Raw genomic sequence first — 18538 nt, 5'->3', positions numbered from 1 at the left:
TTGTTTGTATAGTTTTTTGGGGCCTTTTCCCCCAGCATTGTCCCAGCCATATCCACTGCAGCAGGAAGAATGAAGTCCTCCACAATAGTATGGGGCTTCCCTGTTTAAGCCACTCACTAGCTCACTATATAAAGACACTTCTAGCCCCTTCTTATTAATGGTATCTGTTGCTTTTATACATGTCTTACTACTCGAAAGTCATCTTAATTCTCACTCAAAAAACGTATTTTTCAAATTGGCATGTTATGTTTCTAAATGTCTGCGCAAAAGGGAAGGTTTCATCGAGTTGTGAGATAGTACTTTTGCACATATAACAACACACTGTGGCTGAGGAAAGGCACTAGTCCCGATATAAGTGAACCCCAACGCAATGTAGTTATCATATTTGGCCTCTTCGATGGTCCAACGTCCCCGTCTGTTGTTCGGTGCTTTCCCGGGTAAGGGGGCAGTAGATCTTCGGCTGCATCAGATTCACCACTGTTAGTGTCCATGCTAGCTGGGCTAACAACAAATGTAGAATTACTGATGCTAGCATTGGATGTGCTCGTGGAAGCAGAACTTGTGTTGTCGACAGGTGCAGGTGGAGTACTGATGGCAGTAGCAGTACTACCAGTAGAGCTGGTATGTGTCTCTATGGATGCGGACCTTACTTTTTTTAACCATTCATCAATTTTCCAGCAAACGGAATGAGCAGCAGCTACGTTTGGCTACATACAGACCGTTAGTGGAATTCCCGCAAGAGAGTAACGGTTAATGTGATTGGATGTTAACTATTTGAGTATGCTATCGGTATTTGACATTGTGTTGTTATGTCGCTGAACTAGACGGTTTACATTTTATTTTTGGCAGTGGAATGAGGCTACTCAGGTGAGAGAAAAAAAACTCACCCAAATGTATAGCCCCCCTGTTGGATTTTTTTGGGAATACCTGGCTATATTACATGGATTTATTAGACTTTAAAATGTAGACGTTCCAAAAGGCTCTATCAGTAGGCTTGTAAGCTATGTGTGGAAGCCAGGATAGGCTAAATGTATTTATGTTAATTAACGGTCAATTACTGTGAAACCGGCAGTTATTTGCTTGACAATCACTGGCTGACAAAATGTAATGACCGCCCATCAATCACCCAATCACCGGCTGACAAAATGGAATGACCGCCCATCAATCACCCAATCACCGGCTGACAAAATGGAATGACCGCCCATCCCCGTCTACTGCATTACTAACTGAATGTATCGTAAAGGGAAATTAAAACATGTTACATGTGGCAGTAGGCATCAAGAATCATGCAAAACATATCCTTGAGTCCATCAAGCCAAGCAAACGATGCCAACCCACTGAATGAAATGACAAATGGATAGAATTGTACAAGTTACTTCAAATTAGGCCAAACTGAATGATGAGGGTGAAGAGGTTGATTTCATTTAGAACAACAATAGTGTAATGCTGAGTTTTGTGTTGTGCCTATTTATCAGCGTTGGCACTCAGTTAATAATTTGACCGCGCCTTGCGGATTTATACCACTCTTTTATGTTTTACTTTATAAAAAGAAGCTGTTACAGGGCTGTTTTATTTACTGTAATTCTATTACTACTCAAATATATTGTAAAGGAAACGAAAACATGGTATGTGTTGCAGTAGACCTTAAGAATAATGCAAAAGAAATCCTTGACTCTATCCAACTTGATGAGAAGGAAACAAACGATGCCAGCCGACCCATCGAAACTACACCTAAACTATACCGAAACTAATTTCACACATAAGAGCTAGCCTATTAAATTGACAATAATCTGATGACTGACAACATTAGGCCTATCAGTTGTCAAAATTGTACATGAAGAGATGGTTCGCATCTGGTAATTTACAGATGCAAGGAAACGTTCATCAATTTATCAAATCTTCCTGCAGAGTCACATGCAGGCAAAACATTTCGATTGCCATATAGTATCAGAAGATATCCTGTAATTTCTATTACACTTACCTTTGTCAAATAACGCTCATAACTCAAGAGGTGTAGCTCTATTTCTAAACATCACTATTTCTAAGAACATCCGTGTTGTCCATGCTCTGAGCACATGACCACATGAGCACATGACCACATGACCACTCATGCGGCAGCATTGCTACTAAGAAAAAACTAGTAACAAACTGAAAATATGCTATTTATTTATGCAATTCATCCTTTAAAATGATCCATGCAAAATTATCCTTTTTGTTTAGGAATACAGCAAATGATTTCACCTGGTAGGTTATATATATGTTTTGCACTTCTACTTTGTCAAAAGAAGCTGTAACTAGATTTTATTTATTACTATAAATCCATTACTAATGAAATCTACAAATAAAGTTGATCAAATGGATTACACTAACCATTTTATTGTAAGAGAAGAAAAAAAATGGCTTTAGGCCTCATTTCTGTCTAGGATTTTGCAGAATTGTACAACACATATCCTTGACTCTATCTAAACAAATAACTATTGTTGTAATACGAATTATTATTATTAATTAATTATTAATTATTATTAATTATTAATTATGATTATATGAATATTTCTTCATGCAATTCATTCTTTACAGTACACTGACCAAACGTATGTGGACACCAGCTCGTGGAACATCTCATTCCAGAATCACGGACATTAATATGGAGTAGGTCCCCCTTTGGTGCGATAACAGCCTCCACTCTTCTGGGAAGGCTTTCCAATACACGTTGGAACATTGCTGAGGTCAGGAGCTGATGTGGGGCAATTAAGCCTGGCTCGCAGTCGGCGTTTCAATTCATCCCAAAGGTGTTCGATGCTGATGAGGTCAGGGCTCCATGCAGGCCAGTCAAGTTCTTCCACACCTATCTCGACAAACCATTTCTGTATGGATCTCGCTTTGTGCACGGGGGCATTGTCATGCTGAAACAGGAAAGGGCCTTCCCCAAACAGTCCCAGAAATCAAACCCACTGTCCTGGCGCAGCACCATGCTCTACCAACTGAGCTACAGAGCTAAATAAACACAGAACACTTGGGCATAAAACAAAAACGTTTTCATTTAAATATATTTGTATTTTGTGTTTGGTTAAGCTAATTTAGCTAGTACCATGGATGTAAGTATACCTATTTCAATTAACCGTAACAAAATGCTCTACAACAAAGCTTTCTTAGTGTCCAACAACCTTTCTCTACCCTTAACCTTGTTCTGAACATCTCCAAAACAATGGTCATGTGGTTTGGTAAGAATACCCCTCTTCCTCTTTCTACTGCAGCCCTCATCCTCCACATACAACACCCGTTCTGCCAGTCACATTCTGTTAAAGGTCCCCAAAGCACACACATCCCTGGGTCGCTCCTCTTTTCAGTTCGCTGCAGCTAGCAACTGGAACGAGCTGCAACAAACACTCAAACTGGACAGTTTCTCAATCTCTTCATTCAAAGACTTAATCATGGACAATCTTACTGACAGTTGTGGCTGCTTTGTGTGATGTATTGTTGTCTCTTCCTTCTTGACCTTTGTGCTGTTGACTGTGCCCAATAATGACTGTACCATGTTTTGTGCTGCTACCATGTTGTGTTGCCGTGTGTTGCTGCCTTGCTATGTTGTTGTCTTAGGTCTCTCTTTATGTAGTGTTGTGTTGCCTCTCTTGTTGTGATGTGTGTTTTGTCCTATATTTATATTGTATTTATTTATTAATCCCCTGTCCCCGCAGTAGGCCTTTTGATAGGCCGTCATTATAAATGAGAATTTGTTCTTAACTGACTTGCCGAGTTAAATAGAGGTTAAATAAAAAAAACAGCATAGACCAACGACCACTGACGTTTGATTTTGTAAATTTTAAAAAAAGCAGCATCCAAAAAAAGATATGTCCTGCTCCTTCCCTGACTTTTCCTAATTGTTTGTATTTTACACTGCTCATGTGTCATTTTTTAAAATTATCATCACAAACAGAAAAGTATTTAAAGCCTTTTTACCAGTTTCTTTCACACCTGGTCCTAACTTAACCCACCAAGTCAATGTGCTGTAGGATGTTGGTACCCAGCCACGTGCTAATGAGTCCGTCTCTCCTCACTGAACGAATGACAAATGGATGAATGGGTGGTAATTGTGCACCTTAACAATTTAATTTAAATTAGGCCGAACTGAATGAGATGTGATACCTCACATCTCAAAATAGGGCTACTTAATGTTAGATCCCTTACTTCAAAAGCAATTATAGCCAATGAACTAATCACTGATCATAATCTTGATGTGATTGGCCTGACTGAAACATGGCTTAAGCCTGATGAATTTACTGTGTTAAATGAGGCCTCACCTCCTGGCTACACTAGTGAACATATGCATCCCGCAAAGGCGGAGGTGTTGCAAAATTTTTTTTTTAAAAATGACGTTTTCATCTTTTGAGCTTCTAGTCATGAAATCTATGCAGCCTACTCAATCACTTTTTATAGCTACTGTTTACAGGGCTCCTGGGCCATATACAGTGTTCTTCATTGAGTTCCCTGAATTCCTATCGGACCTTGTAGTCATAGCAGATAATATTCTAATCTTTGGTGACTTTAATATTCACATGGAAAAGTCCACAGACCCACTCCAAAAGGCTTTCGGAGCCATCATCGACTCAGTGGGTTTTGTCCAACATGTCTCTGGACCCACTCACTCTCACAGTCATACTCTGGACCTAGTTTTTTTTCCCATGGAATAAATGTTGTGGATCTTAATGTTTTTCCTCATAATCCTGGACTATCGGACCACCATTTTATTACGTTTGCATTGCAACAAATAATCTGCTCAGACCCTAACCAAGGAACATCCAAAGTCGTGCTATAAATTCACAGACAACACAAAGATTCCTTGATGTCCTTCCAGATTCCCTTTGTCTACCCAAGGACGCCAGAGGACAAAAAATCCGTTAACCACCTAACTGAGGAACTCAATTTAACCTTGTGCAATACCCTAGATGCAGTTGCACCCCTAAAAACTAAAAACATTTCTCATAAGAAACTAGCTCTCTGGTACACAGAAAATACCTGAGCTCTGAAGCAAGCTTCCAGAAAATTGGAACGGAAATGGCGCCACACCAAACTGGAAGTCTTCCGACTAGCTTGGAAAGACAGTACCATGCAGTACCGAAGAGCCCTTACTGCTGCTCGATCATCCTATTTTTCTAACTGAATTGAGGAAAAAAAGAACAATCCAAAATTCCTTTTTGATACTGTCGCAAAGCTAACTAAAAAGCAGCATTCCCCAAGAGAGGATGGCTTTCACTTTAGCAGTGATAAATTCATGAACTTCTTTGAGGAAAAGATCATGATTATTAGAAAGCAAATTACGGACTCCTCTTTAAATCTGCGTATTCCTTCAAAGCTCAGTTGTCCTGAGTCTGCACAACTCTGCCAGGACCTAGGATCAAGAGAGACGCTCAAGTGTTTTAGTACTATATCTCTTGACACAATGATGAAAATAATCATGGCCTCTAAACCTTCAAGCTGCATACTGGACCCTTTTCCAACTAAACTACTGAAAGAGCTGCTTCCTGTGCTTGGCCTTCCTATGTTGAACATAATAAACGGCTCTCTATCCACCGGATGTGTACCAAACTCACTAAAAGTGGCAGTAATAAAGCCTCTCTTGAAAAAGCCAAACCTTGACCCAGAAAATATAAAAAACTAAAATCGGCCTATATCAAATCTTCCATTCCTCTCAAAAAATTTAGAAAAGGCTGTTGTGCAGCAACTCACTGCCTTCCTGAAGACAAACAATGTATACAAAATGCAGTCTGGTTTTAGACCCAATCATAGCACTGAGACTGCACTTGTGAAGGTGGTAAATTACATTTTAATGGCATCGGACCGAGGCTCTGCATCTGTCCTCGTGCTCCTAGACCTTAGTGCTGCTTTTGATACCATCGATCAACACATTCTTTTGGAGAGATTGGAAACCCAAATTGGTCTACACGGACAAGTTCTGGCCTGGTTTAGATCTTATCTGTCGGAAAGATATCAGTTTGTCTCTGTGAATGGTTTGTCCGCTGACAAATCAACTGTAAATGTCGATGTTCCTCAAGGTTCCGTTTTAGGACCACTATTGTTTTCACTATATATTTTACCTCTTGGGGATGTCATTCGAAAACATAATGTTAACTTTCACTGCTATGCGGATGACACACAGCTGTACATTTCAATGAAACATGGTGAAGCCCCAAAATTGCCCTTGCTAGAAGCATGTGTTTCAGACATAAGGAAGTGGATGGCTGCAAACTTTCTACTTTTAAATTTGGACAAAACAGAGATGCTTGTTCTAGGTCCCAAGAAACAAAGAGATCTTCTGTTGAATCTGACAATTAATCTTGATGGTTGTACAGTCGTCTCAAATAAAACTGAAGGACCTCGGCGTTACTCTGGACCCTGATCTCTCTTTTGAAGAACATATCAATACCATTTCAAGGACAGCTTTTTTCCATCTACGTAACATTGCAAAAATCAGAAACTTTCTGTCCAAAAATGATGCAGAAAAATTAATCCATGCTTTTGTCACTTCTAGGTTAGACTACTGCAATGCTCTACTTTCCGGCTACCTGGATAAAGCACTAAATAAACTTCAGTTAGTGCTAAATACGGCTGCTAGAATCCTGACTAGAACCAAAAAATGTGATCATATTATTCCAGTGCTAGCCTCCCTACACTGGCTTCCTGTCAAAGCAAGGGCTGATTAAGGTTTTACTGCTAACCTACAAAGCATTACATGGGCTTGCTCCTACCTATCTCTCTGTTTTGGTCCTGCCGTACATACCTACACGAGACGCAGGCCTCCTAATTGTCCCTAGAATTTCTAAGCAAACAGCTGGAGGCAGGGCTTTCTCCTATAGAGCTCAATTTTTATGGAACGGTCTGCCTACCCATGTCAGAGACGCAAACTCGGTCTCAACCTTTAAGTCCTTACTGAAGACTCATCTCTTCAGTGGGTCATATGATTGAGTGTAGTCTGGCCCAGGAGTGGGAAGGTGAACGGAAAGGCTCTGGAGCAACGAACCGCCCTTGCTGTCTCTGCCTGGCCGGTTCCCCTTTTTCCACTGGGATTCTCTGCCTTTAACCCTATTACAGGGGCTGAGTCACTGGCTTACTGGGGCTCTCTCATGCGTCCCTGGGAGGGGTGCGTCACCTGAGTGGGTTGATTCACTGGTGTGGTCATCCTGTCTGGGTTGGCGCCCCTCCTTGGGTTGTGCCATGGCAGAGATCTTTGTGGGCTATACTCAGCCTTGTCTCAGGATGGTAAGTTGGTGGTTGAAGATATCCCTCTAGTGGTGTGGGGGCTGTGCTTTGGCAAAGTGGGTGGGGTTATATCCTTCCTGTTTGGCCCTGTCCGGGGGTGTCCTCGGATGGGGCCACAGTGTCTCCTGACCCCTCCTGTCTCAGCCTCCAGTATTTATGCTGCAGTAGTTTATGGGCTAGGGTCAGTTTGTTATATCTGGAGTACTTCTCCTGTCCTATTCAGTGTCCTGTGTGAATTTAAGTGTGCTTTCTCTAATTCCTCTCTCTCGGAGGACCTGAGCCCTAGGACCATGCCCCAGGACTACCTGACATGATGAATCCTTGCTGTCCCCAGTCCACCTGGCCGTGCTGCTGCTCCAGTTTCAACTGTTCTGCCTTATTATTATTCGACCGTGCTGGTCATTTATGAACATTTGAACATCTTGGCCATGTTCTGTTATAATCTCCACCCAGCACAGCCAGAAGAGGACTGGCCACCCCACATAGCCTGGTTCCTCTCTAGGTTTCTTCCTAGGTTTTGGCCTTTCTAGGGAGTTTTTCCTAGCCACTGTGCTTCTACACCTGCATTGCTTGCTGTTTGGGGTTTTAGGCTGGGTTTCTGTACAGCACTTTGAGATATCAGCTATATAAATAAATTAGATTTGATTTGATTTAAAGAGGGTAAAGAGGTTGATTTAATTTATAAAGACAGTGTAAGGAGTTTGTGTATTGCCTATTTACCAGCAGCAAATCATTTGACCATGTGCCTTGGGTGTTGATACCATTCTCTGACATTTTACTTTACAAAAATAAGCTGTTACAGGACTGCTTATTATAACTATTACTAATCCAATTTATTGTAAGGGAAACTAACAGGAAAGGGCCGTCCCCAAACTGTTGCCACAAAGTTGGAAGCACAGAATCGTCTAGAATGTCATTGTCTGCTGTAGAGTTAAGATTTCCCTTCACTGGAACTAAGGGATCTAGCCTGAACCATGAAAAACAGCCACATACCATTATTCCTCCTCCACCAAACTTTACAGTTGGCACACTATGCATTGGGGCAGTTAGCGTTCTCCTGGCATCCGCCAACCCAGATTTGTCCGTCGAACTGCCAGATAGTGAAGTGTGATTCATCAATGGCAGTGAGCTTTACACCACTCCAGCTGACGCTTGGCATTGCACAAAGTGATCTTAGGCTTGTGTGCGGCTCCTCCGAATTGGAAACCCATTTCATGAAGCTCCCGACGAACAGTTATTGTGCTGACGTTGCTTCTAGAGGCAGTTTGCAACTCGGTAGTGAGTGTTCCAACCGAGGACAGACAATTTATGCGCTTCAGCACTCAGCGGTCTCGTTCAGTGAGCTTGTGTGGCTTACCACTTTGAGCTAGTTGAGCTGTTGTTGCTCCTAAACATTTGCACTTCACAATAACAGCACTTACAGTTGACTAGGGCAGGTCTTGCAGGGCAGAAATTTGTTGAAAAAGTGGCGTCCTGTGACGGTGCCACATTGATGATCTCGGAGCTCTTCAGTAAGGCCATTCTCATGCCAATATTTGTGTATGGAGATTGTATGGCTGTTTGCTCATTTTTATACACCCGTCAGCAACGGGTTTGTGTATTACCTGAAATCTTTGACATTTTTTATATCACATTTACATAAGTATTCAGACCCTTTACTCAGTACTTTGTAGAAGCACCTTTGGCAGTGATTACAGCATCATGTCTTCTTGGGTATGACGCTACAAGCTTGGCACACCTGTATTTGGGGAGTTTGTCCCATTCTTCTTTGCAGATTCTCTCAAGCTCCGTCAAGTTGGAGAGCATTGTTGCACAGTTATTTTCTGGTCTCTCCAGAGATGTTCGATCAGGTTCAAGTCCGGGCTCTGGCTGGGCCACTAAAGTACATTGAGACTTGTCCTGAAGCCACTCCTGCGTTGTCTTGGCTGTATGCTTAGGGTCATTGTCCTGTTGGAAGGTGAACCTTTGCCCCAGTCGGAGGTCCTTAGCACTCTGGAGCATGTTTTCATCAAGGGTCTCTTTGTATTGTGTTCCTTTCATCTTTCCCTCGATCCTGACTAGTCTCCCAGTCCCTGCCTCTGAAGAACATCCCCACAGCATGATGCTGCCACCACCATGCTTCACCGTAGGGATGGTGCCAGGTTTCCTTCAGACATGAATCTTGGCACTCAGGCCAAAGAGTTCAATCTTGGTTTCATCAGACCAGAGAATCTTGTTTCTCATGGTCTGAGAATCTTTAAGTGCCTTTTGCCAAACTCCAAGCGTGCTGTCATGTGCCTTTTACTGACTTTTGTCTGGCCACTCTACCATAAAGGCCTGATTAGTGGAGTGCTGCAGAGATGGTTGTCCTTCTGAAGATTCTCCCATTTCCACAGAGGAACTCCAGAGCTCTGTCAGAGTGACCATTGGGTTCTTGGTCACCTCCCTAAGCAAGGCCATTCTTATTTATTTATTATATATATATAAACGCTTTGCCAATATGTGGTGTTGTGTGTAGATTGCTGAGGATTTTTTTTAAATGTAATCCATTTAAGAATAAGGCTGTAACGTAACACAATGTGAAATACGTCAAGGGGTCTGAATACTTTCCAAAGGCACTGTATAGTGTAGTTTATGCACTATTTATCAACCATCGGTGCTCATGTTTGCTGCACCTTGCAGGTTGATATGCATCTGACGCATATGCTAAAGGTAACAACCCGGCAACGTTCTCTAGCGGGTGTTTATAGGCGGAAAGGCAGTTCTAGTGTTAAGAGACAGACAGCCTTCAGAACAAGCCTCACCTTGTGCTCTGGAGTAGATGGCAACTGAGCCACTCACAAGGCCAGCGTATAAACACTGCTTCTTGTGCACCAGGCTGGTCACGGTGGACTTGTCGAGGATGAAGAAGTGTTGGAGACGCACCTTCTTGGACTGCTGGCTGCTCTTATAGACTATGATACTGCAGAGAGGCAGAGAAAGGTTGTGAAGTGATTTCATGAGTTGTGTTTCTAAATCAAATACAATAAAATCAATGAGTAGATTTATTTAGCTGACAGCAGAACCCAGAGTATGCTATGACTACATTATCTGTTGACATCACATACCTGCCCTCCTCCATGCCCAGGCAGACAGTAGGGTTGTCACTGGCCTTCCCCACTAAGGAGAGGTTATTTTCGGGGTTCCCCATCCTATTCTCCTGGGTACTCTGCTCCATGGGTACATAAGCCATGCACAGGATCCGAGACTCCACATTGAAACACTCTGTCACCTTGGGGCTGGAGTTCTGCATGGCCACGATGGCTATCTGACCCATCTGGTTGGTGCAGCTCGCCACCTGAACAGGGGTTAGGAGTAGTAACAGTTAGGAGTAGGGAAATACGTTTTTCATGACCACATGACCTGACCAGGAAAGACTCCATGCACCAGCTAGAAAATACAATCTTTTCTACAGAGCTTTCTAATTCTGACCTCATCAGGGGTTGTGATATAATAGATAAAATGGGGAAACAACAACCACGACAACAAACATTAACAACGCTTTTAACCACTCCAGCAGACAACTGTACAGCAGACTGACCAATAGGAGCGTAGAGTGGGAGAGAACAGCCCTCTCAAATCCAGGCCAACAGTGAGTCATTTACAATGGAAAAGTGGGAGCCGTCATTGTAATGAGAACAGTCCATCCCTGGAGTACATTTGGAGTCACAGAACTGTGGATGTGTTATCCCTGCCGCTGAAGTAAATACACACAGCTAAGAGGCTCTCAAACTGATACATACAGTAAATATGCCACTGGTTCAGAGTTATAGCTCATGAATGAAAGGGCCTCTGTTCAATATTTAATTCCGATCTCACGGAGTCGATGAGTAAAATGGCTACTCGCAATAATTGGCACTGGTTACAAATCAAATCAAAGTTTGTCACGTGCGCCGAATACAACAGGTGTAGACATTACAGTGAAATACTTACTTACAGGTTCTAACCAACAGTGCAAAAAAGGTATTAGGTGAACAATAGGTAAGAAATAAAAACAGTAAAAAGACAGTGAAAAACAACAGTAGTGAGGCTATAATAGTAGCGAGGCTACATACAGACACCGGTTAGTCGGGCTGATTGAGGTAGCGTGAACATGTAGATATGGTTAAAGTGACTATGCATATATGACGAACAGAGAGTAGCGGGTGGTGGGTGGCGGGACACAGTGCAGATAGCCTGGTTAGCCAATGTGTGGGGGCACTGGTTGGTCGGGCCAATTGAGGTAGTATGTATATGAATGTACAGATAATGTGACTATGCATATATGATAAACAGAGAGTAGCAGCAGCATAAAAGAGGGGTTGGGGGAGGCACACAATGCAAATAGTTCGGGTAGCCATTTGATTACTTGTTCAGGAGTCTTATGGCTTGGGGGTAAAAACTGTTGAGAAGCCTTTTTGTCTTAGATTTGTCACTCTGGTACCGCTTGCCATGCGGTAGTAGAGAGAACAGTCTATGACTGGGGTGGCTGGGGTCTTTGACCATTTTTAGGGCCTTCCTCTGACACACCTGTTGTAGAGGTCCTGGATGGCAGGCAGCTTAGCCACAGTGATGTACTGGGCCGTACGCAGTACCCTCTGTCGTGCCTTGCGGTCGGAGGCCGAACGGATTTAAGTTTCCCGGCATTAAAGTCTCCGGCCACTAGGAGCACCGCCTCTGGGTGAGTGGTTTCCTGTTTGCTTATTTCCTTATACAGCTGACTGAGCGGTCTTAGTGCCAGAATCCGTCTGTGGTGGTAAATAAACAGCCACGAAAAGTGTAGCTGAAAACTCTAGGCAAGTAGTGTGGCCTGCAATTTATCACAAGATACTCAGGCAAGCAAAATCTAGAGACTTCCTTGGATTGTGCACCAGCTGTTGTTTACAAATATGCACAGACCACACCCCCCCCCTCCCACTACCGGAGTGTGCTGTTCTATCTTGCCGGTGCAGCGTATATCCCGCTAGCTGAATATCCATGTCAACATTCAGCCACGACTCTGTGAAACATAGGATATTACAGTTTTTGATGTTCCGTTGGTAGGACATTCGTGATTGTACCTCGTCTAATTTATTGTCCAATGATTGCATGTTGGCAAGTAATATTGCCGACTTCTGCGGATCCTCATGAGGCATCCCGCTCTGTGTCCTCTGTAGCTGCGTCACCTCCTCTTGCAAATAACTGGGATGTTGGTCTTGTCGGGTGTTCGGGGAATGTCCTGTGCGTCCTGCTTGAAGAAAAAATCTTCATCTAATCCGAGGTGAGTGATCCCTGTCCTGATATCCAAAAGCTCTTCATCTAATCCGAGGTGAGTGATCCCTGTCCTGATATCCAGAAGCTCTTCATCTAATCCGAGGTGAGTGATCCCTGTCCTGATATCCAGAAGCTCTTCATCTAATCCGAGGTGAGTGATCCCTGTCCTGATATCCAGAAGCTCTTCATCTAATCCGAGGTGAGTGATCCCTGTCCTGATATCCAAAAGCTATTTTTTTGCCACAAGATACGGTTGCAGAAACATTATGTACAAAATAAGTTACAAATAACGCAGGGAAAAAACATAATAGCACAATTGGTTGGGCACCCGTGAAACTGCTGCCATTTCTTTCGGCGCCATTTTAGTCAAAAAAGCACAACAGACCTAAGTTGGCATCATTTGTAATGCAATGATGTACATACATGGATGTTCATGCTGTCCATTGACAATCTCTTTTATAACATATTTGACTTCAATTGTTGTTTAGACCTTATTACCAAGGGTTCAAGTAAAGTGCCATCAAATGATAGAAAGCCAGGTGTCTTACTCACCCACACACAGCCGTGTCCGAGTGCAGGTGTGTCTGCTGTGCTCCCTATGTTGATGTGGGGCTCGGGGTTATGGACCGCACACTCCACCTGACAGAGATAAAGAGAAACAGACTTACACATGTAAAGTGAAGAGTGGTGTACGTAGATTGTACTAGTTTCCTACATGGCATTGTAACTGATTGATGCTTGATGCGGTCAAGGGATAGGTCATCTTTAGATGGAGCCATTGACCCTGCCCATGGCTGACAGAGGTGGTATGGGGAAGGTGATGCCCACCTTGAACTCCTGTAGTTTGGACATGACCACAGGCATCTGCCTGAGCAGGAGAGGATGTTTCTGCTTCTTGATCTGGTTACCATCATCCTCCGCAAAGAACCAGCCCTGCAGATTGTCCTCCTCTGTTAACACACACACACACGTAATTTCATTTCTAAGAGGAACACCATCTCCAGTGTGGAGCAGTGATCCTAAATTCAAACCGTGAAATATGACATTTCCAAATATGTTACATAACACCCAATTCCATAATCTGAACACCAGATTCAGAAGTTATAACTGTTCAATCCATTTTACAGTCCAATGAGCCAGGGATGGAAAAAAAGTGAATTTCAACTCATGATATTTGCTTGGTAAAACACAGATTTTTAAATACCCATTGCTATGCAACTAAACCTTGAGTTTGGAAATGAGCCACGAAGCCAGTGGCAGTTTAAAATAATCACAAGTGGAAAAGGGCAGTGAGGCAGAGAGAGGCTGTCCCCGCTGCATACACTCACTACAGTCCTCTATGGAACTACAAAGTGACAAGAGGCAGGGGGGAGAAGCAATAGGGAACACTAAATATCCAACACAAACAGACAGAGCATTGGGTCTTTGATTGTGACTGAGGCCAGACTAAGACATACCCAGAGCCAGCTTGGCCATCTGCAGGTTACTGATCCAGGACTGTTTGATGGCTGGAGAGAAGGTATTGAACACAGCAGAAAAGTATGTGGCCCTGCCAGACCTGCTAAGAGGGAGAGAGAGAGAAAGAGAGCGAGAGCAAGAGATAAATTAGACAGCAGTGTTGAGACAGTGACAGTATCCACTAGATAGAGTCTGTTGCATAGAGATTGAATCCTGGAGTGTATTAACGGTTCTGCATCACGACATTCACTTCAATTTATTTTTTAATAATCAGCAAATAGCAGGAACAGCACATTCTAGTGGTCAGAACCTCGTAATATCAGGATGTGAGATGGGACATAAGCCCAACAATTTTAATGACTAATACATTACATAAGATGAAGATACTACTTGACAAATATATAGAGAGCTGTCACTATATACTCGTTGTTGTTGGGGGGGGGGGGGGGGGCTGTCCAATCAGGGCGCAATCAATTTGCTTAATTTCTCAGAGATCAAACTATATATTTCAACAAAATAATTTTTCCGGAATGCTTATCTTATCCGTTTCTAACTACAGAACAAATCAGAGATGGTGGGTGTCATGGCTTGCTGTCGGGGGAGGGGAATCTGTGTGACCTTAACAGCTGAAAGGACATGTGATCCTGCTCTCGTTAGGGGCTTTTCTCATTGGCAAAAGTTGGAGGCAGCGCACTGACATTTCAGTTGACATAATATGTACATGAACTTTTAAATTCACATCCACAAAGGAACGTCATGTGGGTTTGGCGCTAGGCAACGGACATTTACCGTAACAATCCCTATAAAATATCCCAGTACAGGCACTAGCCAGCATGCCTCAACTATGTACGCGACTTTTTATCTTAACCATATTACACGATTGAAAAACGGAACCAAACCACATCACACTCTTGAATAACACAACAATACACACGGACGTGCAGAAAATAAAAAGGTTTATAAATAAAAGGGTTTATTTTCTCGTCTGAAGGCTATACTCATTACATTTTAGCTTCAAGACAAAAGCAGAGTTGCTAACAGCCGGTCTTCATCAAGTAACGTTAGCCTATCAAAAATGAAAAAATTAGGCCTACAATCCCTCTCATACAAATATAAAAGTACAGTAGGGCTAGCTGACTTAAAACATTACTTCATCAGGCTTCCTTTTTATAAATATCAAATCATTTGGCCTACATGTGGTCAAAGCTAATTGCGTCTGAAAATGTGGGTATAATATACAGTTGAAGTTGGAAGTTTACATACACCTTAGCCAAATACATTTAAACTCAGTTTTTCACAATTCCTGACATTTAATCCTAGTAAAAATGTCCCGTCTTAGGATCACCACTTCATTTTAAGAATGTGAAATGTCAGAATAAAAAGGAGAGAATGATTTATTTCAACTTTTATCACTTTCATCACATTCCGTGGGTCAGAAGTTTACATACACTCAATGAGTATTTGAAAGCATTACCTTGAAATTGTTTAACTTGGGACAAACGTTTTGGGTAGCCTTCCCACAATAAATTGGGTGAATTTTGTCCCATTCCTCCTGACAGAGCTGGTGTAACAGTCAGGTTTATAGGCCTCATTGCTCGCACACGCTTTTGCAGTTCTGCCCACACATTTTCTATAGGATTGAGGTCAAGGCTTTGTGATGGCCACTCCAATACCTTGACTTTGTTGTCCTTAAGCCATTTTGCCACAACTTTGGAAGTATGCTTAGGGTCACTGTCCATTTGGAAGACCCATTTGCGGCCAAGCATTTAACTTCCTGACTGATGTCTTGATGTTGCTTCAATATATCCACATCATTTTCCTCTCTCATGATGTCATCTATTTTGTGAAGTGCACCTGTCCCTCCTGCAGCAAAGCACCCCCACAGCATGATGCTGCCACCCCCGTGCTTCACGGTTGGGTTGGTGTTCTTCAGTTGCAAGCCTCCTTTTTCCTCCAAACATAACAATGGTCATTGTGTCCAAACAGTTCTATTTTTGTTACAGCAGACCAGAGGACATTTCTCCAAAAAGTATGATCTTTGTCCCCATGTGCACTTGCAAATTGTAGTCTGGCTTTTTTTAAATGGCAGTTTTGGAGCAGTGTCTTCTTCCTTGCTGAGCGGCATTACCTGAAATGTCGATATAGGACTGGTTTTACTGTAGATAAAGATACTTTTGTACCTGTTTCCTCCAGAATCTTCACAAGGTCCTTTGCTGTTGTTCTGGGATTGATTTGCACTTTTCGCACCAAAGTATGTTCATCTCTATTAGACAAAACGCGTCTCCTTCCTGAGCGGTATGACGGCTGCGTGGTCCCATGGGGTTTATACTTGCGTACTATTGTTTGTACAGATTAACGTGGTACCTTCAGGCATTTGGAAATTGCTCCCAAGGATGAACCAGACTTGTGGAGGTCTACAATCATTTTCCCTGAGGTCTTGGCTGATTTCTTTGGATTTTCAAAAAAATGTCAAGCAAAGAGCTACTGAGTTTGAAGGTAGGCCTTGAAATACATCCACAGGTACACCTCCAATTGACTCAAATGATGTCAATTAGCCTATCAAAAGCTTCTAAAGCCATAACATCATTTTCTGGAATTTTTCAAGCTGTTTAAAAAGGCAGTCAACATAGTGTATGTAAACTTCTGACCCACTGGAATTGTGATACAGTGAATTATAAGTGAAATAATCTGTCTGTAAACAATTGTTGGAAAAATTACTTGTGTCATGCACAAAGTAGATGTACTAACCGACTTGCCAAAACTATAGTTTGTTAACAAGAAATCTGTGGAGTGATTGAAAAACTAGTATTAATGACTCCAACCTAAGTGTATGTAAACTTACGACTTCAACTGTATGGGGAGTTGCGACAAGCGACAAGCTGTTTTATATGGAAGCCCATACACGCCACCCCAAAAAATGTACACGTTGAATTGCCTCGTGATTTGTCAACTCGTGCACACTGAATCTGTGCTTCAGTCTGATTAACTGCAGCCTATAACAGCCACAGCTACAGGTAGCTTAGATCCTTTCTGATCCCACCTGGGCCTGGTCAGAGGAAATGAAGCAGTAACGTCATGTATTTATAGCCTAAGATATGCATTTATAGCCTAATATAGGCCCCTTTATTTGTGTTCTGAGAAAATATGAATGTAATCAAATTTGGTTCAAGGTGCCAGTGGGCCATGGAAGGACCATGTGGAGGGAGTACTCTCCTATAGTAATGAGTGGATGAAACAGCGGCACTGTCTTCTCTGAGGTGAGAGACACACTGATCCACAGCAGAGAGCAAAGAGCTCGAACAGACCCAAATCATACCCCTGAGATCAGATTAGAACAAAACTCAAGTTGTTTATCCACCGGAATGTTCCCAATTCCTGGATGGTGAGAGGGGACAGTGAGGGAGTGAGGACATAGGGCCCTGACCTAGTGTGCGAGAGAGAGTGATGTGGGTGAGACACTGACTTGTCCTGTTTGCCAGGCAGCTGCAGCTGGATCCTACAGCGATCTGCAGCCCGGATCTCCTCCTCCTTCTTCAGAATGAGACGCTGTAGACCCGACACCCAGTCATGGGCCACCGTAGGGTTAACGTTCTACAAGAGAGAGGGATGAAGGGAGAAAAAAAGAATGAGTCAGAAAGTATTACCACAAGACACTGCTTATAACATTGTCCATAATGTCAGGCGAAAACCGTAATAGATCTAGTTTTCAAATCATGTCATTGGGCGAGCAGAGATTGACTCCACACACCAGCTCTTACAAATTGACCACAAATCCCCCCCCCTCTGTGTTGTGTGTGTGAAACACATGTCTCTCTGTGTGCCTCTGGCCTGTTCTCTGCTCCCCCACCACTATGCCCTCTGTCTCTGACAGGACTCACATGGACAAACACTGGCTAGTTAAGTCTCACAGTCCAGCACCACACAGCGCTGTCTGGGCAAATTACTGTACACCAGACTACAGTGTTTGTCAGGGCCCTCTCTCTCTCTCTCTGTCTGCTGGGGCCACAGCTCGACATGACACATCAAAACCTCAGGGACATATTTACACACAGGCAAATAATATAGTGGGGCAAAAAAGTATTTAGGTCAGCCACCAATTGTGCAAGTTCTCCCACTTAAAAAGATGAGGCCTGTAATTTTCATCATAGGTACACTTCAACTGTGACATACAAAATGAGAAAAAAAAAATCCAGAAAATCACATCGTAAGATTTTTTATGAATTTATTTGCAAATTATGGTGGAAAATAAGTATTTGGTCAATAACAAAAGTTTCCCAATACTTTGTTATATACCCTTTGTTGGCAATGACAGAGGTCAAATGTCATCTGTAAGTCTTCACAAGGTTTTCACACACTGTTGCTGGTATTTTGGCCCATTCCTCCATGCAGATCTCCTCTAGAGCAGTGATATTTTGGGGCTGTTGCTGGGCAACACGGACTTTCAACTCCCTCCAAAGATTTTCTATGGGGTTGAGATCTGGAGACTGGCTAGGCCACTCCAGGACCTTGAAATGCTTCTTACGAAGCCGCTCCTTCGTTGCCCGGGCGGTGTGTTTGGGATCATTGTCATGCTGAA

At 42.8% G+C, this 18538-nt stretch overlaps 1 protein-coding gene across 4 annotated transcripts in view; it reads right to left on the bottom strand.

Moving 5' to 3' along the window:
- The window catches only part of LOC110505397 (rho guanine nucleotide exchange factor 10), a 91895-nt gene that overhangs the window by 31434 nt on the left and 41923 nt on the right, over positions 1–18538 (bottom strand). For 2 of the 4 annotated variants that reach the window (XM_021584590.3, XM_021584588.3), the window contains 6 exons: positions 17426–17553; positions 13962–14065; positions 13333–13454; positions 13057–13143; positions 10341–10570; positions 10038–10195 (listed from right to left, as the gene is read on the bottom strand). In XM_021584590.3, the coding sequence (XP_021440265.3) occupies positions 10038–10195; positions 10341–10570; positions 13057–13143; positions 13333–13454; positions 13962–14065; positions 17426–17553 (829 nt within the window). The remainder of the gene's footprint in view (positions 1–10037; positions 10196–10340; positions 10571–13056; positions 13144–13332; positions 13455–13961; positions 14066–17425; positions 17554–18538) is intronic. The other 2 variants (XM_021584591.3, XM_021584589.3) reach the window with 1 other exon arrangement.

The sequence above is a fragment of the Oncorhynchus mykiss genome, chromosome 25 (assembly GCF_057628025.1).
Source record: "Oncorhynchus mykiss isolate SJ-2025 chromosome 25, ASM5762802v1, whole genome shotgun sequence".
In the NCBI taxonomy this organism is placed as follows: domain Eukaryota; kingdom Metazoa; phylum Chordata; class Actinopteri; order Salmoniformes; family Salmonidae; genus Oncorhynchus; species Oncorhynchus mykiss.
Note: the sequence above shows the minus strand (reverse complement) of the source record. Positions and strands in the feature narration are given on the sequence as shown.